The 21,013-nt window shown below is 35.7% G+C and overlaps 1 protein-coding gene across 1 annotated transcript in view; it reads left to right on the forward strand.

Annotated features, from left to right (window-relative positions):
* Positions 1-21,013, forward strand: part of LOC121423765 (scavenger receptor cysteine-rich domain-containing group B protein-like) — a 38,443-nt gene that overhangs the window by 13,864 nt on the left and 3,566 nt on the right. The window contains exons 2-5 of the mRNA XM_041619252.1: positions 4,763-5,080; positions 11,030-11,341; positions 17,855-18,175; positions 20,036-20,362. Of these exons, the coding sequence (XP_041475186.1) occupies positions 4,763-5,080; positions 11,030-11,341; positions 17,855-18,175; positions 20,036-20,362 (1,278 nt within the window). The remainder of the gene's footprint in view (positions 1-4,762; positions 5,081-11,029; positions 11,342-17,854; positions 18,176-20,035; positions 20,363-21,013) is intronic.

A 21,013-nucleotide genomic window follows, 5' to 3' on the forward strand; every position in this document is an offset into this window, starting at 1 on the left:
GCAGGTGAGACGGCCAGAGGCATTCCACTTGTTTTTTTAATCATTAGTATGTCACATTATTTATATTATATGTACTCGATTTCTACTTGCAATTACGAACATTATTCAATTATTTTCACCACTTGTATACAATCATTATTTTTTTAAGTACTGTACCGACATGTAGATGACATAAATATACTGTTTGAATGCTTATAGAATTAGCAAATTTATATATAATCAAATATTTAAAAATAAATGATCTTTGAAAGTCAGGTATTATTGTAGTGCACAAGAATTGAAAGTTTTTTAAAAGGTAATTTTTCTTCCGCATATATACATTACATGCGCGGATATAAATCCATAACTCTTATATTTGACACTTTTTATTCCAATATTCTTACTAAATGATGGACTCGTATGATCTCTATGTTGTATTCCTTTCCCTTCCTTGCAACTCTTTTCTTCCTGTTGTTTGTCTTTCTCTATCCATATTTCTCCCTCTCTTTTTTATCCATCCCTCTTCCTCTCTTTCTTCGAAATGTTGAATTGTAAATACTACTGCTTTTTTCTTAATGTACAATTCGGTAAATGATAATGGACCACTATACCAATATGTGTTAGGATAATATTTTACTTTCGAATTCTTCTAACTTTGTTTATTCTTACGTACACTTCATGTTTTTACCTCTTTCATAATGTTTGTACCTTCTTTTCTTCTGACTTTCTGCTCCACTCCTTCCCTTCACTCCCCCTGTCTCTCTCTCTATCCCTATCCACCCCCCCCCCCCCTCTCTATCTGCCTCTACTCCTTCCCACCTCTCTCTTACCTTTCCAAAATTCCACAACAATACCATACCTTATCCGTATTATTTATTTTGTAATTACCTGTGTTATTGTTTGAATATTTTTTGTGTCTTTATTACCTTGTGAATACATCGCAATTCGGTCTTAGCCGCGATGATGTCTTGATTTTGATTAATAAACCATTTATCTATCTATAAAAAGCAAGAAATAGTGGGGGTCTTCATCGACTGTCATTTGCATGTCACTGAGTTTTATTATCACTGTTTTGTTGAAAATAAGCAAAACTTTAAAACGTCATAACTTTCTTATTTTACATCCGATTTTGAGGAAATTTCAGCATAATGCTTCTTTGATTTTTCTCTACTCAAATCAACATTTTCTAGGGTGGACTTGACCCTGAAGTTTTTGAAATGACAGCATAACTTAGAAAGTATATGGAACTAGTTCATGAAACTTGGCCATAAGGTTAATCAAGTGAACATCCTGCATGGGTTTCATAAATTTCAGGTCACATGACAAAGGGTATTTAGGGTCAATGAACTTTGACCATGTTGGAGATTCAACATCAAAATCTTAACCTAAGGTTAAGTTTTTGAAATGTGGTGATAACCAAATTATGTGGACCTAGTTTATGAAACTTGGACATACAGTTAATCAAGTATTACTGAAAATCCTGATCAAGTGTCATGTCACATGACCATGGTCGAAGGTCATTTAGGGTCAATGAACTTTGGCAAAATTGGGGGTATCTGTTGAATTACCATCATAACTTTGAAAGTTTATGGATCTGATTTATGAAACTTTGACATAAACAAGTATCACTGAACATCCTGTGCAATTTCAGGTCACATGATCAAGGTCAAAGGTAACCAGACTTTTTGTGGAAATACCAGAGATGTCCTTGTGGGGATCAGGACAACTACCCCCGAGACAATTACCTCCCGAGGAAAATTACCCCCTGACAATTACCGCCGAGGACAATTACCACTGGGAAAAATTACCTCCCCCCCCAAACAAAAACCTCCCTGACAAAAGGATTGCACGGAGTCATACGTCGGCTGTACGTTTGACATAAGAAGTACTCGAGTATCTTGGATTCAAAGAACGCCGTAAGAAAGCTGTTAAAGTGAGCTCCATCCATAGGTGGATCCAGGAGATCCAGAAGATATCAGCTCGCGCTTTACTTTTGCATCATTTATTAAGTGCTTTCCACATCCACTTTACAATTTCCGTACACAATACTTTAGATAGTGCTCAAATTCACAATTTTCATACAGGAATATCAAGTATTTTGCATTATTAATTTTTTTAATGAAAATATCAGAATGCCCAGATTATGTCTAACTCTAAAACACGCACACAACATTGAGATACGCAGCTTCATCTTTATTCAAAACGTGCTAAAATTGTCTAGTTTCAGATCAGATCGCGCTTTGCGCTTGCATGATTAATGTAGGAAGAAACCAAATTACTCATTCTTTTTCATGATTTACAAAACATGATTAGAGTGTCCCATTTTTAAGTCTGAAATCTCAATTTTGTTACGCTCGAGCTTTGTGCTCGCTTCAATTTTTTCGTTTTGTACTTATACCATTAATGATTACAAAAAGTGCTAAGAATGTCATTTTTGTTAGGTCAGAATGTCAAAAGAAATTCAGCTCACGCTTCGCGCTCGCATTATTTAATAGTTGAAATATGTAGCGTTTTAATGGCTAACTGCAAAACCTCCTTAACAGGTCCCTTTTCGATCAAGCCAGATACCATATTAAAAATTTCTACATGATATGCTGTAGTGAGCCCCCTCAACATTTTTGGCTTATTACTCCACAGGGACAACCCCTTCAAAGAAATAAATTAAAATCAACTTTGAATTCGATCATAATTTGTACGTCACCGTAGCATAAGATCATTCGTTTTGGCAAAAAAAAAAAGAAGTGGAAAATGAGAGGAGGATGAGAAGTGAATAATGTAAGGTGAAGGGGAGACTTTCTTTTTATGTCGCTGTAAAAAAATTTGTTCACGCTTCCCGCTCGCACTGCTTTTAATTTTCGATGAGATTCATATCTTGCTCAATATAGGCTGATATGGAGCTTAAAATATGAAGTTATGAAGTCAATATACAAAACATATTTCATCTCTGATATCGAGCTTTCATAATTTTTAAATTTACAAATTTATTTTTTCAAGTGCTCTGTAAAATGTCCGTTTTATGGTATAAACATGAATATTTTCAGCTCACGCTGCTCGGTCGCATTATTTGATTTGCATAGGCCTACTTCATTCTTACAAACCGTCCTTAAAATGCAACTTAAACGAATTGTATACTATCATGATTGCCAATTTGTGTAGAAAAAAACACTATTTGATTATGTCATATTGTTTACAATTTAGTAATTTTGGTACTTAATTTCCTTCTTTAATGTTGCTTTCACCCAAGAATAATACACAAAAAACACCTTGTAATTTTATCATTTAGGGCTTAAATGGTAAAATTACAAGGTTTTCTTGTGTGTATTGTCTTTGCATAAAGTTCTTTAGATTACTGTATTAAGTTATAAAGCCACATTTTAATCTGGAATGTGCACCAATTGTTTCATGATTATTAGCTTCTTGTTAGTTGATTGTTTTAAAATAACAGGATTATAGGTCCTACTTGACAGTTATAGTGTTGATAGTTGCGTTATGGACTTTCAATATATTTCTACCTATGAAGGTGTCTTTTTTACGTTTTACCTATTTGCCTGATTTCTTTCCTAAAATTAAACCCAAATTGAATATTTAAAAAATCAAATCAGTTGGAATCAGATATTCAGCATTTGTGATTATTATGACTAATTGTGTTCAATTGTTCTATAAAAACTTTGTATGAGGGCCAGTTTACACATTTTCCAATGAATATATGCATAGCTAAACGGGAGGTTTCGGTGTAAGCCCCCCCCCCCCCCCCCCATTTTTCCAAGATGCAGAAGGCATCGCTAAACAAAAAAAAAGAAAAAAAAAGAAAGTGAGAGATCAGGAAAAAGAGCAATATAAAAGAGAAAGAAAAAGTTCTCAACTTAAGATAAAGTAGCAAATATTTCAAAAACCTGTGCCACCGACCGAAACTTACAATGGGTCCCGCTTAATTCTAACATTGATGCTGGAGAGAAGGGAGGATTTTCTGAAGTAGTTGTCCGGGGGACGGGGGGGGGGGGGGAATTGTCTGGGGGGTAAATTTGGGGGATAGTTGTCCGTCCTTGTGAGTGCTCTGCCATCTGCACTTCTTTTCCAATCATCTTTAAATGTGGCATGAAGGTCCATTCAGCAAAGTTTCCTATTGATTTTAGTGTAGAGGTGTGGAGACATTGTTGCCATGGTAACAAGATTTTTTGTGCAAATAGCAGAGATTTCCTTGTGAGTGCTCTACTGGCTGCATTTCTACTCCAATTATCTTCAAATTTGTCATGAAGGTCCATTATGGTAAAGCAAAGTTGTCTTTAATGATTTTGGAGTGGGTATAGACAAGGTTGCCATGGTAATCATTTTTTTGTTGAAAATTTGGTAAAACCTGTAACTTCTACTTTTTTTTCCAGTTTGTCATAACAGTTGGCACACAGAAGCAATATTAGTAGGTGAAGCGAAGATGCCTATCCTTTTTGGTGGGGGTCTTATGGTTAGGTTTACAAATTATATCCAGATTACTCTATAATTGTATTCCCCAACAGGTGATAATGGACAATAGGCCTACTTTATAGGTTCTGCAGAGTCACGCTGCTACGTCATATTATTGTCCTCAAATTTGGTACCCTTAGGCAAAATGTGGGCAGGGTCCTTGTTGCCTTTACAAATAAAATTGTCAAATTTCTTTGTGAGCTCTATATATCACAATGACGGATGACATGGTGGGTTCAGGGGATACATGTGGTTTGCGGCGCCACCCACTGATCATCTCGAGTTAAAGTTGAATTCAAAACCTTTTTTATTTTATCTCCTTCAGATACTGAGGGTTCTCTTAGACTCCTAGGTGGAGCTACTTTATCTGAGGGAAGGCTAGAGATATTTCATGATGGACAATGGGGCACCATTTGTGATGATAGCTGGGATATTCTTGATGGTAACGTAGCCTGCCGGCAGCTTGGCTTTGTTGGATTGGATGAAACAATCGAAGTTGTGTATGGAGCTGGTCAAATCTGGCTAGATGATGTAGTTTGTACTGGCTCAGAACCCAATCTTTCTTCATGCAATCATGCAGGCTGGGGAACACATAATTGTGCCCATTATGAAGATGTTGGGATACGCTGCTTATCCAATGATGGTAAGTGGCACAATCAATTCAGATTTTGATTTTATATTTTTTTCCTGAAAACAGACAAACATGAAGGATTTTAGAATTTAAATCAGATGTGAAAAGGATATTATGAATTAAAAGAAAAATCCCAAACTTCACCCACAATGATAAGGATTCCTTGAGTGGCCAAGGATCAATAAGTACTTCAACAAAAATACATTTCACACAGAGCTGAGTGAAAATAAAAAAAATTATCGTAATACCGTATAGGGCACAGTTTTTCTCTTATCCGTGTCATTTTTACTGTTGGCTATGACATCTTATACTACCTGTCTAATATTACTAAGAATCTTGCTGAAAAAAAACAAATCACTGTAGCAGCTCCCAAGATTTAGAAAACTTCTCCCTCCTAGAGAAGCTGCCAGTTTTGTTTCCTTAAAAATTTCCCTTGAATTAAAGCTTCCCTTTTCCCAATAATGAGCAAGTCCAAGAAAATTTCACTCTACATGTAGAAGACAAAATGTAATCTTTATTTTACGAAGTTTTCTTTGGTGGGGTAAGAAAGGCCAAATGTTGAATTTTAAAAGTTCATGAAAAAATGGTTGATAATATGCAAATTTATGCTTATTTTGGGCCCCTAATTTGCACAATTGGTAAAATGGGCATAACGTACATGCATGGGACAATTTTAAAACTCATGGACTCATGGACTCTGAATATCTTTTTTTGGACAAAAATAGTGGTGTCACCTACATGTACATGTAAATTAGGTCTTGTCCAAGGATAGAATGTCCCGGTTACACTTCGTAATTCCGAAGCTTCGTAATTCCGAAGGTTCTTTATTCCGAAGGTTCGTATTTCCGAAACACGTAAATTGCCTATACCTCGATGTTCGTTAATCCGAAAACGAAAAAGGGTTCGTTAATCCGAACATTTGTGGCGTTATTCCGACGGTTCGTTATTCCGAAGGTTCGATAATCCGAAAACGAAATAAGGTTCGTTGTTCCGAAGGTTCGATAATCCGAAAACGAAATAAGGTTCGTTGTTCCGAAGGTTCGTTAATCCGAAAACGAAATAAGGTTCGTTGTTCCGAAGGTTCGTTAATCCGAAAACGAAATAAGGTTCGTTGTTCCGAAGGTTCGTTAATCCGAAAACAAAATAAGGTTCGTTAATCCGAAAACGAAATAAGGTTCGTTAATCCGAAAACGAAATAAGGTTCGTTTTTCCGAAGGTTCGTTAATCCGAAAACGAAATAAGGTTCGTTAATCCGAAAACTAAATAAGGTTCGTTTATCCGAAAACAAAATAAGGTTCGTTAATCCGAAAAATGAAAACCGGGAAAGCAGAGGCAAGGGGGGTGGGGGCGGGGGACACTGTTGCCGTTCAATCGTTATGAGGATGGGAAGGCAAGGGCGGCCGAACGAATTTTCGTTTGGGGGGTAAAACCAAAAAATGAAACTCATACGTCGAAATGGACACTTTGGTAATATTTTCCCCTTAAGATTATCATCTGCTTGAAGTCATTGTGTGTTTGATAGTGATTAAGTAGAGAAAAACCTTTTTTGAAGTGATTTCTTATTATGGCAAAACGTATATTTAGGCTTTATTTTTTGGGAGAGAGTGTAATGAGCGAGCGGCTTGGTAAAACAAATTCAAAGGTGAAGTTGTAAAATGTTTTGGGGGTCAATTATTCTTAAAATGGCATAATTGCGAGGTGTTGCGAGCGTGAATCACAAGCTAAACTCTAGGGTATTTTAATAGAATAAAAATCCGAGCAGATTTCTGCTGTCATTAAAAAGATGTGCATCTAACTAAAAAATTAACACGAGCGCAAAACGCAGCTTAAACATACTGACAAGAAAAGGAACCTGTTAAAGAAAGCATTTAGTGGCCTCTTTAGGAAGCATATTTCACCAATCGAATGAGAGTGCGAAGCGCAAGCTGAAAATGTGCAATATTCCAGCCTGAAAACTTAACTTGTATACTTTAAAAAGAGTATTTTATTTCGAAAAAACACGAAAAACGGCATATTTATTTTTGAAAAAGGAACTTTCCCATTTTGGAAAATATTCATTTCCCTGTTTTTTATTTCATTTTGGGGGTGCAAGTACCCCCTGCCTCCCTCCCGGCGGATCCAACTTTCGTCAAATAGGGGGGGGGCAATATTTTTTTCAGCCACATTTTCCTCGATCGGCAGCTTAAAATTGATTTTTGTTTGTTTCTTTGAAAGGGTAGTCAATAATTAGCTTTATACTTATAAAATAAAGTAAATATGTAATAACATGATAAACCCTTTTTAAATAATGCGAGCGCGAGCTATATATTTTTTTTAATATGATGGGCAATATGTTTGTGATCTTCAAAACGAAATGCCTATGTAACTAACTTTAGATAATAACTGCGAGCAAGATCGCAAACAGAAATTTTAAATATGTAAGCTCTGACCTGATCTAAAGGGGACATTTAAAGAACTTTTTGCAGTTAGCCATGAAGAAGATGCGTGTTTCAACCAGTGGCGGCGGAATATATTTTCCTTGGGGGGGGGGGCAAAGCCAAAAAGGAGCCAATAGGGGCTCTTTGGTGCAAACGTATATTTTCACCATGAGATTATTATCTGTGTAAAGAGGTTGTGTGTTTTGTAGTAATTGAATTGAGCAAAAAATTTAAGTGATCACTGATTGATAAATTAAATATTTACGTTTCATTTCTGCGAGCGTAGCGAGCAAGCGGTTTGGGGGGGGGAAAGAAATCAAATCTGAAGATGTAAAATTCGCCTTTTTGGTCAATTACTGTTAAAAGGGCATCCTTGTGAGATGTTGCGATCGAATCACGTGCTCAAACTTTTGGAAATTTCATGAAGGCCTAGAATGATAATAATGATATAGATATTATTTACCCAGGGAAGCCACTTCAGTTCTGAAAACTGTTCTCCCAGCTATTATTTTTTTTACAAGAATGCTTAGAATGTCCAGTTTTCAGGTTGGAAATCGGAAAATTTTGGCTCATGTTTCTCGCTCGCATCAAGTATTGTTTATTGAGGAACTCATTCTATTCCTGGTTACAAAAAAATATAAAATGTCCAGTTTTCAGGTGGAATATCACAAATTTTAAGTTTGCGGTTCGCGCTCTCATTATTTAGTTCGTGAGATATATATTCTATTCAGTCACTAAATGCAGTCCTTAAAACAGGTCAGTATATAAACAAATTACAGCTCACCCTCGAGTTAATAATTTCTTTAGAAAGATACACATCTTTCTCACGATTAAAAAAACTGTTCAGAATGTTTAAGTTCACGTCTTGTTACATGAAATGTCTACTAGTTTGAGCTTGCGATTCGCGCTTTCAGCATCTCACAAGGATCATTATTATTATTTTTATTACCAGCAGAAGCTGTTATTAAAAATGACATCCCCTCCAATACAAATCCTATTATCTAGAGGTTACTCGCACGCGACCAACACACTTGATCCCCTGCATCTTTAAACCATTTGCTTAGGCAGCAATTGCTCAGATAAAATCGAAATTAGCCTATGCTTGATCAGGGCGCCTATTCTTAATGAAATACATGCTTTTGGCCACAACACATGCATGTATCATCGATCGTCATTGCATAATATCGTGTAATCTTGTAATGACAACACCGTTTTTGTTACCAAAATGAATAATTTTTCATTTTCGGAAATACGAACCTTATTTAATTTTCGGATTAACGAACCTTATTTCGTTTTCGGATTAACGAACCTTATTTCGTTTTCGGATTAACGAACCTTCGGAATTACGAACCTTATTTCGTTTTCGGATTAACGAACCTTATTTCGTTTTCGGATTGACGAACCTTCGGAATTACGAACCTCATTTTGTTTTCGGATTAACGAACCTTCGGAATTACGAACCTTATTTCGTTTTCGGATTAACGAACCTTCGGAATTACGAACCTTATTTCGTTTTCGGATTGACGAACCTTCGGAATTACGAACCTTATTTCGTTTTCGGATTGACGAACCTTCGGAATTACGAACCTTCGGAATTACGAACCTTCGGAAATACGAACCTTCGGAATAACCGAACCTTCGGAATTACGAAGCTTCGGAATTATGAATGTATGCGGAATGTCCCATACATTACATTTTGAGGATTTTTTTGGTTATTTCTCAGAATACAATACTTGTTTGTTGAATCTAAAGATGTTCTAATTTTTTTTAGTATGAAAATGTTTTTAGTTTCAAAAATACATATCTTTTTATTACAAAAAATTAATTCAAAAAGTTTTATACAAGATGTTACGAACATCAGAAATTTGTACACAATTTAAATGGGGAAAATGAATATCAAAATTTTGTACGAAGTCAACGGAGAAAAATGATTTTTTTGTACGTTCTGATGTATGTAGCTGTCCCATACATAACATGTCATTTTAATTGGTTTAATTAGAGTGTGTAATTACAGGGTTTTGCCTTCTGACACGAAACCTGCCTTCGTGTTGTGACTTTGATCACACTGAGTATTAGTTGTCAAACGAAATTAATTTGGAGAATTCCCACCTTGAAAAAATGTTTTAAAATTACCTTTTCTATGTCCAATATATGTACGTAACAGCACATGTTGAAAAGTCAAGGTCATTTGTCACCATTTTTTACATGATTCTTCTCACAGATATCAGCCATCATGATGGTATTAATGCAGTCCAAATCATTTCACAAGTATTTTTCAGGTCATTGAAAAGCCTCTTAAATATCTCATGCATATCGCGCACAAATTCTTGGACTTGCCCTAGTAGTGTCATTCTATTTGATTTTTGTCTCGCCCACCAGAGGTGAAGGCGAGACTTAGGGCTTCAAATGTCGTCCGTCCGTCACAAACCTGTAATGACACCTAACTCCACAACCGTAAGTCGCTTTTCAACCAAACTTGGATGGTAGATAGACTTGGGAGAACTGCATGTTATGCTGCAGTCGGAGGTCACATGGTAAGGTCAAAGGTCATTTTCAGGTCAATGTTAAAGTTTACATGCAAGTTTCCCTTATGACATGTAACTCCGCAACCGTACGTCGCTTTTCAACCAAACTTGGATGGTAAATGGACTTGGGGACCTGCATGTTATGCTGCAGTCGGAGGTCACATGGTAAGGTCAAAGGGAATTTTCAGGTCAACGTTAAAGTTTACATGCATGCTTTTCTTATGACACCTAACTCCGCAACCGTAAGTCACTTTTCAACAAAACTTGGATGGTAGATGGACTTGGGGACCTGCATGTTATGCTGCAGTCGGAGGTCACATGGTAAGGTCAAAGGGAATTTTCAGGTCAACGTTAAAGTTTACATGCATGCTTTTCTTATGACACCTAACTCCGCAACCGTAAGTCACTTTTCAACAAAACTTGGATGGTAGATGTACTCAGGCGACCTGCATGTTATGCTGCAGTCAGAGGTCACATGGTAAGGTCAAAGGTCATTTTCAGGTCAACATTAAAGTTTACGTGCAAGGCTCTTATGACAAGTGTTATTCTATCCCTGTCATTACACAATACAGTTTCGATATAATTCTCTTGCGTGCCCTCGCAAATCACAATATTTCTGGTTATTTTCATGAGTGGGCGAGACACAAATTTTTTTTTGCCTTGTTCTTATTTTCCATGTCTTTTAAGTTACCACCACATGTATGGTAAATTTGACATTATGTTGGCAACTACCATGGTATTTATTTGGCCAATTACATGGGTTTTCATGAAAGTTGTCAAACTATTAATAGGATATGAGTCCTAGGTTTGAGAGTACCAAACATAGATTGAAATCTTGCCAAACTATATGCTTTGTTGCCATATAAGAGATGAATCCTGGACCTCAAGGGTTCAATGTCTCGTGAAAATTTGAGAGAATAAACCAATAAAATAATTTTTTTCAAAAGCTGTGCATGAGTTTAAAGATCCAAATTGTCTTCAAGGTATTTCCTGTTTGTGTTTGGGCACATGTCTTTCAGGTTCACTTGGACTGGTTGGCGGAAATTCTGAAAATGAGGGCCGCTTGGAAGTCTTTTATAACGGAGAGTGGGGAACAGTGTGTGACAGGAATTGGGACATAACTGATGGAAGAGTAGCTTGTCACCAGCTTGGCTATGAGGGAGTGGAGAAAGTTGGTCTTGATTTTGGTGAAGGAACAGGAAAGATCTGGTTAGATAATGTCCACTGCACTGGTACAGAAGATAGACTACAAGAGTGTGGAAAGGATGGTTGGGGAGTCCACAGTTGTGACCATTCCAGGGATGTTGGCATAAGGTGCTCTCTTCGTTATGGTAAATTATTTGTATGTAATCAAAAATATTTTAAAATACAGGTGCCTGATTAGAATAAGTACAAATTACCAGGCTTGGGGAAGTTTAACTGGAATTAGTTGCCTGAGGCTGGACTATTAATATTATATAGATGACAATTTCTATTTTACCCAATATTGCCAGTCCAAGATGTATTGCACAAGTACATTTTGCAGAGTGATACTATATTCCAACAGCAGAGGCGACGTCAACATTGAAATCTGAAAGGGATGGTCCGGGCTGAAAATATTTATATCTTAATACATAGAGTAGAATTCACTGAGCAATATTTCGAAAATGTCATCAAAATCGGATAACAAGTAATAAAGTTATTGAAGTTTAAAAGTTTAGCAATACAATGTTAAAAAAGTCGTCACGAATATTCATTTGGTGGGCTGATGATGTCACATCTCCACTTTCCTTTTTCTTATGTTATTATATAAAATCATAATTTTGTCACGTGGGAAGTGATTTTTTTTTATCATTTACCTACTGCTGCTCGACACCAAATAAGGAATGTGTAAAACTGAAGATTACAGTTATTAAACAGTTTCATAAAATCTTTTCAATCTTTTTGTTTTTTTGTACAAGAAAATATACATAAATATAACAAAATACAACTTAACTTAATAATAATAGTTGATGTGAGCCCCCATCATCTCATCTGGCCTAACATGCCCCACTCAGCCCTGGTGGTCGGTCCAGTTCCTGGCTTTCGCAGCTTGCGATGTCTCTTCCACTCGGCCTTCGCAGACAGTGTTGCCCCTCGATGAGTAGCCCCCAGATCAGAGAGATGTGGTTTCAACGAATTAGTGGACGAGATCGAGCCCCCAATAATGACATGAGTTTTGACGAATCATGTCGGTGGAGAACTGGCGGCAGCTGGGGTCGTTATCTAGTCACCGACGTAGTCCCTCAGTTTTAACTTAGACTGCCTACCCGAACATCTGTGGTCTATTCTAGCTCACATGTAGGTGGTTCTCCCTGAATTACTGAAATTAACCTCCTAATATACCCTAATGTTACTAGGACTAACTTTACAATTTCTATAAAGTAACCCAAAGAATTTCAATAGCAGATGAGTGCATAAAGCAATACATTCTTATTAATAAAAGACACTTCCTGTGTATCTGTACAACTACATTCATCAATGCTAGAGCACTGTATTTGCTATTTATGACACCTGTATTAAAATGCTTCTTCTAATAATAAAATATGACATAAACCTGGTACACTTGTACTCTAAGGGGGGGGTATCAAATGTTTCCAATGCTTGCTTTTAAAACATTCAAAACATATGTATACAATTGTCTATTGGCCTACCCTAACTTGGACCAAGTAAATATAAAAAACACATGTTTAAACTAAACTGAAACATTAGAATTGCATGAAATTTCTTTCCTGACAAATTTTTACATTATTTCATACTTGTGTGAATAATGTGTCTCCCTTATAATGAAATAAGTTCCAGCAATAAATATCTAATGCACTATATCAGTTGCCAATCCAATTTTTCTAGTTCTTGGAGGAAAAAATTTGAATAAACCTGATTTCATATGATAAAATACGAAAGAACAAGTGGAGGTGTGACATCATTAGCCCACCTAATGAATATTCATGATGACTGTTTTCACAAAATATTGCTAAATTTTAAAATTCGATAACTTGTTATTTGTTATCTGATTTTGATGATTTTTTTTGGATTTTGCTTAGTGAATTCTACTCTATGCTATACATACTTTCAGCCCGGACCATCACTTTAAAGGGATGGTCCAGGCTGAAGATATCTCAATAAATAGAATTAAATTTTGATTTTGATTTTGATGAAATTTTCTGCATTTTGCTGTGTGATTTTTAATCTATTTCTATTTAAGGTATAAATATTTTCAGCCCGGACCGTCCCTTTAACCCTAATTCTCCCGGGGGAGGGGGGCCATAATGGCCCCCCCCTCAACAATTTTCGCGATATATCTGCTGCGCGAAATTTTTTTCACCTCGCAGCTCACTGACTTTTTACATTCAAGTCTCGCGCAAATTTTGAGACCAAATTTGTGACGCCCGGGTACGCGGTTATGACATTATGCAACATTATGCAAGTGCATGTCAGACCCAAAATTGCTCATAAACGTGTTCATAAATGTATCATTATTTCTACTTTTACTGATTAAACTTAATTAATTTTGCCTTGTTTATGATCAGAATTATGTCTGGAACAATTTCCATTGAAAAAACAATAAAAAACAAAAAGTAAAAAAACAAAGAAATACATAAGAAATTCATAAAACAATAAAATACATAAGAAATTTATTTCCAAACCAAAGTTTTTTTGAATTATGATTGTTAAGAATGCTACAAAGAAAATTTTTACCAAAAATTAGCATTCTAGGAGCTTTATTTAGTGAATTAGAGCAAAAAGTATGATTTATGCATAAATTAGCATAATTAATTCATATGAAATAAAATCTCATTATTTTGGAAAATTTTACCATACAGCCTTGTAGATTACATCGCACACTACCAGCGTGCAAATTTTTGCGTCGCTCGCGCGATCGGCGGCCGAGATCTTAAGGGGGGGCCATAATGCCCCCCCCCCCGCCCCCCGGGAATGACAAGAATCAAAATACCCCGGAGATTTAGGGTTAAACAAGGTTAAGATCTTGAAATGCCTTCATAAATTTACTTAGATCTATATAGGCAAGTCTAAGAAAAGGTCACCCAAGAAGGCAAAAAATTCTTCTTTATTTCAAGAAGTTATCTTTGGTGGGATAAGAAAACACAAATGTTGAATTTCAAATTTACATTAAGAAAAATTTGATAACATGCATATTCATGCTAATATTGGGCACCTAATTTGCATAATTGGTAAAATGGGCATTACATATTGGACAATTATAAAAACTCATAGAAAATCAAAACAAAACTTGTGAGATTTAGTCATAGGTGGGACATGGACCCCCTAATTACTTTTTGGGTAAGAAAGTAATGTCATCTAATTAAATATGCAAATTAGGTATTGTCCAAAGATGGAATGTCCCATGCGTAACATTTTTAGAAATGAGGATCATGCTTTTTTAAGTTATTTCTGAGGATACAATACGTTATTGCATCTCTGGGAAGTTCTAATTTATTAAGTATGAAAATGTTTTGCCACGAAAAGTTTCAAAAATATAGTTTACTTTTTAATTAAAAGTTAATTTTAAAAATGTTTTATATGGGACAACATATGGGACATTTACACACATTGTCAATGGAGAGGCTTGAGTACAAACTGAATGGAGAAAGACAAATTTAAGAGTGCTCTAAAAGTGATTTATCTACCTTTACGTTAGTTTCTAAAGACTGATTTGTTATTAAAACTAATTGATGAAAAAAAAAAAATTGATGGAAGCAAAAAAAATGTGAAAATGAAAAAATATGAAGAAAAAATCCAGTAGAAATACATAAGTGATTCATGAAACCATGAAAAACAAGAAAGCATTTGTTGAAATGACTAGTTTCCTTTTCAGTCATATCAAAAATATGTCTCAATAGAACATTTTGAAGGGAAAAAACTCTTTGGTTATTTTAGTATTTGATATTATTTTCATTTTTAAAATTATGGGGAAAATTGTATAGCCCCAGTCACATATTGACACGGATCAACACGGCAATGCTGGCATGATCCGGGGAGGTCAGGGATCGTTTTGCCCCGGATTGAGCGTTGATGACAGTAAACACGGCATCTTCACATGGATCTACACGGACCATGCCAGCAGAGCACGGATCATCAGGGCGTCTACACAGACCAACACGTCAGCTACACAGACCAACATGTCAGAAACATGTCAGCTACACGGACCAACACGTCAGCTACACGGACCAACACGTCAGTAACACGGACCAACACGTCAGCTATATTGACCAGCACAGCAAATGAAAATCTGCTCATAAAAATGAGCTCATTTTCGTTTTAGATTTTTCATTCATTTTCTCATCCTTGTCCCAACATTGTAATTGATTTCTGAGTGAATTGCAAAAACAAAAAAAAATCAAAACTTCCTTAAGCAGTAAAAACTCTGTTTTATATTTTATACAACACTCTTCCTTGTCACAACATCGTAATTGTTTTTCTGAGTGAATTCCAAAAAAAAAATATATATATAAAAACTCAAAACTTCCTTAAGCAGTAAAAACAGTGTTTTGTATTTCATACAACACAGTTTACTGTGTTTATGCTACAGTAGTTGTTAATTTCTTGAAATCTTAAACAACAAATTCAATTTTGAATATTTAATCTTAAATTAAGCATATTAATGTTAACTGTTTAGCAGCTACTGAAAAGTTCATAATGTAAACAGGGTTGTATAACATTGATTGGAAAAAACACGTACTGCTAAATGTACGCCAGACAGCTACACTGACCTACACGACAACTACGCGGACCTACACGTCAGCTACACGGACCCACACGTCAGCAACACGGACCATCCCAGATAGCTTGTCTACCCAGCAGTCCACGGATTTCGCCTGATGTTTTTGACATTCAAAAACTGCCGTGTTGACCCCTGGACGTTCAAGGAACAACACGGACCTCCAAGGATCACCAAGGCGCCAACACGGATCTCTCTCCGGACCACCCCCGATCAGATCCGGGATGGTCCGGGGTCGATATGTGACTGGGGCTTATACTTGGTTCTCTATGTGGACAAAATTATACGTAACATGTCATTAATTTGTTTGTTTATAGTCTGTAATTTGAGGGTCTTGGCTTTAATATGAAATGACATGAAATAAGTGTTGTGACTTTTATTACACTTACATGTACTTAAAAGTTGTCAGATGAAATACTTTCAGAGAATTCTCAACTTGAAAAAAATGTTTTTCTGTGTCCCGTACATCTATGTAACATCACATCTTTTCTGTCTAAAAAGTCAAGGTCATTTTTTCAGATTATCTACAAACAAGAAGGTATTCAATCTAATCTAAGTAATTTAACTCTACTTTTGCAGGTCATTAATGCCTCTGAAATGTCCAATACGTAAGACGCGCAAATTCTTGGACTTGCCCTGTAGTAAAATTTTCAACAAAAAGTGAATTGCCAAAATACTTCTTAAGGGACAAGTCTACCCCAACAAAAACTTGATTTGAATTAAAAGAGAAAAATTCAACAAGCATAACACTGAAAATTTCACCAAAATCGGATGTAAAATAAGAAAGTTATGACATTTTAAAGTTTTGTTTCATTTCACAAAACAGTTATATGCACATTTCGATCGGTATGCAAATGAGGGAACTGATGACATCACTCACTCACTATTTCTTTTGTATTTTATTATATCAAGTATGAAATATTTTGATTTTCTTGTCACTGTCATGTGAAATGAAGTATCATTCCTCCCTGAACACGTGGAATTCCATTATTTTTACATTTTGTGCTTCAGGCAAGGAGGTCCTCATCGTCAAACTCGTAAAATTTGAAATATTGTATAATTCAAACAATAAATAACAAAAGAAATAGTGAGTGACATCATCGACTCTCTCATTTGAATGTAACTGGCTCGTTCATAACCTTTTTGTTGAAAATAAGAGAAACTTTGAAATGTCATAACTTTCTTATTTTACATCCGAGTTTGATGAAATTTTCAGCGTTGTGCTTGTCTGATTTTTCTCTATTGATTCTAATCAACATTTTTCTGAGGTGGAGTTGACCTTTAATTGATTATGCAACTTTGTACATGTTTTTGAGCAATTTTGGGACTGACATATGCTTATAGAATATTGCGTAATTTCGGGAACTTGTTCTCGGGCATCGCAAATTTTTTCTCAAAAGATGTGCAAGACTTGAAAGTAAAAAGTCAGCAAGCGCCGCAGTCAAAAGATTCTGTGCGGCGACATAGCGGTGATATTTTGTCGAGGGGGGTCAAATTTTTGCAGCGATTGTGCAATCAGCGGCTGAGATCTGGGTGGGGGGATTGAATTGACCCCGCCCCCAATATATACTGGTTCTTAATAGCCCAGTTAAGATAGGGTTAAGGCACAAAAGTTGGTGGAATCCAATAAGTGCCTGCCCAGTCCTATAACAGGACAGCAGAGATACCTTGTTTTCCATAGTCTGTGACGCCAATAGTGTGCTATCCCATCAGTCATGCATGTCTATGATGGAATGTTTCATGGCCTAGCAAAGTTTCTTCATGAATGTTACGTTTTCAAGATGATAGTTAGAATACCTGTGGTCACATGATGCAACCAATAGTAGGAGTTGATATTCATGTATATACACTGTACAGTGCAAATAAAATCTAGTTGGAAATAATTTCTGGTGCCTTAACAATAAAACGTATTTAATGTTCATATATAAATGTTTAGGAATCAAAATTAACCCAGAATTCCAGGGACAATCTACTCTACATGCCTGTATTGTTGGAAATTTTGCACTCTTATAAAAGATCTCAGATCTACAATTTCCATTTATTTATTTGTGATTGTAATTCCGTATTAAATTTCTGTTTGGTACAGACGAAGGAGCCTTGAGACTCTCAGGTGGAACAATAGAAACTGAGGGTCGAGTTGAAATCTACCATAATGGTGAGTGGGGTACTGTGTGTGATGACCTATGGGATATGACTAATGGTGCAGTAGTTTGCAGACAGCTTGGTTATCCAGGGATACTGCTGTCATATGATGCAGCTCATTTTGGTGGAGGATCTGGGACCATTTGGCTTGATGATGTGCAGTGCAGAGGCACAGAAGAAAAGCTGACTGATTGTTCCCATAATGGTTGGGAAAACCACAATTGTCAGCATTCAGAAGATGCCGGTGTCAAATGTTCAGCAATCTGTGAGTAGTTTCACAATATTCCTTGTAGCGATGACTACTCCAGTAGTTGATGCATCTCTTAATATAAAAACTGATTTTAAAAAAATCCAACATATTAATGTTTATAAAGAAAACTTCACAAATGATTACATAATTGGGAAGTTTTATTAGTTTTATTCACTTGGGAGTTGTCGGCTTGTATGTGATGTACTGTTAACTCTAGAATTTGTGATTTGTATGCCTGAGCACACCAAAGCAGGAAGCATTGTATGTATCTGATTTATCAGTTTGTTCATCTACATGTATCCTTCCTGTTTTAAGCAGATCATCACTGGAGTGTAGATGGTCAAAGTACATGTATCAAGGTCAAAGGCCACAGAAATGGCACATTCAGTGAACAGTGTATGAAAGACCAACTTCAAGTGTGCCATATGCATGAATATGAGATTGATGATCATATCTGTTCAGATTTTAATTGGTTAATGAGATTTTAAGGGTCCAGTAGATACATGCATTAACCCTAATGATACCAGGAGGCAGCTGTATATGACCTCTCAACATTTTTTGTGATAAATCTGCTGCGCAATTTTTTTACTGTGCTGCTTGCCGACTTTTTACTTTCAAATTTTGCAAATTTCCGACTCCCAGGCAGGAGGTTATGAAATTTTTGTATAAGTGCATTCACATGTATATATGAGACTCAAAATTGCTTTAAAAAATGTGAACTTGTTTACAAATCTGATGAAAATTGTTTCTTTAGCTAATATTCATAATGTATCATTATTTCTATGTTTATTGATTGAATTTAATTAATTTGACAATTTATATAGAAAAAACTAAGATGAACAACAGTGAAATGCATGAATAAGAAATTTGAAAAATGATCGTATTGATTTTTTGAAAGCATATTTGATCAGAATTCTACAAAGAGTCTGTTGATAAACAATATGTAGCAATTTTGGGGCCTTTACTATTTAGTGTGTTTTTTTATTAGACTTAATATTTTACGTTATGCATGAAATAGCCTAATTAATCCTTAACAATATTTTGGGAAGACTTTGGTCAGACGGTTTTGTAGATTATGACAAGATTTTTTAATCTGTTGTTTTTCAGTGTTTTTTTGTAATGGACATTATTTGAGACTATTTAACAACTTAAAACCCTAAAATTGATTAAAGCAGAGCAAATAGAACGAAAATAATAATCTTTTCATCTCCCATAGACTTTGTACACAAAGTATAAAAATAGCAATTTTAGGCATGACATTGTCTCATAAAAAGTCACAGACATTGTGATGCTATACCCATATGTCTCAAAAGTTGCGTGTGACTTCAAAGAAAAAAGTCATAGTTTTGAGGCGTTATTTTTTTGCGTTTCTAAAATATCACACAAAGTTTTGAGGGGGGACACCATTACCCCCCCCCCCCTCCCCCCGCCTTTTAGGTTGTCACTGTTAGTATGAAAGTGGTATAATACATTTTATTGTTCAATTGAACATGTGGATTACATTGCATGTAATTTGAGTTGAAAAGACTGTTTACCCACTAACATGAAAAAAATGATCATTGTGAGATTTAAAAAGGCATTAGTGGATAAGCAACTGAACTTTGAATCACAAGATAACTTAGCACATTTCTTGGTAAGGTGTAAAGTCTACACTTGCCTATCTCAACTCAGGTTTATGTTTTTGATCAAGTAAACTTTATTACCATAGCTTGGGTTATCAGAATTCCATATATTATATTAGTGATGATTAATAGTAATTGCCTGGTCAGCACATAGATGTAGTACCCTGCATTATGAATTTAGAATATTTGTCTCAAGTGCTATAATGTTGTATAATTATTTTTCACTTTTGTCTGGTATTAATCACTCTTGTAGATCATGGAGAAGTGCGATTGGTCGATGGCCCTACAGAACAAGAAGGACGCCTGGAAATCTTCTATAATGGTCAGTGGGGGAGTGTTTGTGATGATGACTGGGATGTTGTGGATAGTCAAGTTGTTTGCAGACAGTTAGGATTCTCAGGGAAAGCAGGTTACTTCAGTGCTGATATAAGAGGGTACACAACAGATACAGGACAGATATGGCTTGATACTGTGACCTGTTTTGGAGATGAAGAGAAATTGGAGTTTTGCAATCACAACGGATGGGGAAACCATGACTGTTCTCATACAGAAGATGTTGGTGTATCATGCTCAGTTTCAGGTGAAGATAGATTACTGAACAGTGTGTCCAAAAACAACTATACACTTTTGAAATGGCTGCCAAATAAAAATATATTACTTTGGGGGAAAACACATACATGTACATGTACAAAAGTCAATTTTCAAATGACACCAAAAAGTTGGAAAACTATTCATGCTTGAGTGAGCACTACCCACTTAACCCTATCTCAGCCGTGGTAGTTTGGGAGTTCATATGGCCGGGGGACTGTGCAATCGCGCCGAAAATTGGCACGCGGGTTGCCTGGGACATAATCTACAAAATTGTATAGTAATTTATTTCATGTGAATCACTATTAAGTGATTATGCTAATTCATGCGCAATTAGTATGCAAAATCATACTTTTTCCTCTTAACTCCCTAAATAAAGTGCCAAATGTACTAATTTTTGGTATTTTGTGGTGCTCTTAGCAAGTGTACATGAAAAATTGCAATATCAAATCATTTTCTTGTGTATTAGGCCCTATATTGTTTTTTGCAATTTCTTATGTATTTCCCTGATTTTTTTTACCTTTCGTTTTTCATTGTTTTGTCAATGAAATTTGTTGGGGACTCTTCTGAGATCATAGAAAGCATGAAATAAACACATTTAGACCAGCAAAACTAAAAATAATCATACATTTATGAATTTTGG

The sequence above is a fragment of the Lytechinus variegatus genome, chromosome 11, assembly GCF_018143015.1.
Source record: "Lytechinus variegatus isolate NC3 chromosome 11, Lvar_3.0, whole genome shotgun sequence".
NCBI lineage: Eukaryota > Metazoa > Echinodermata > Echinoidea > Temnopleuroida > Toxopneustidae > Lytechinus > Lytechinus variegatus.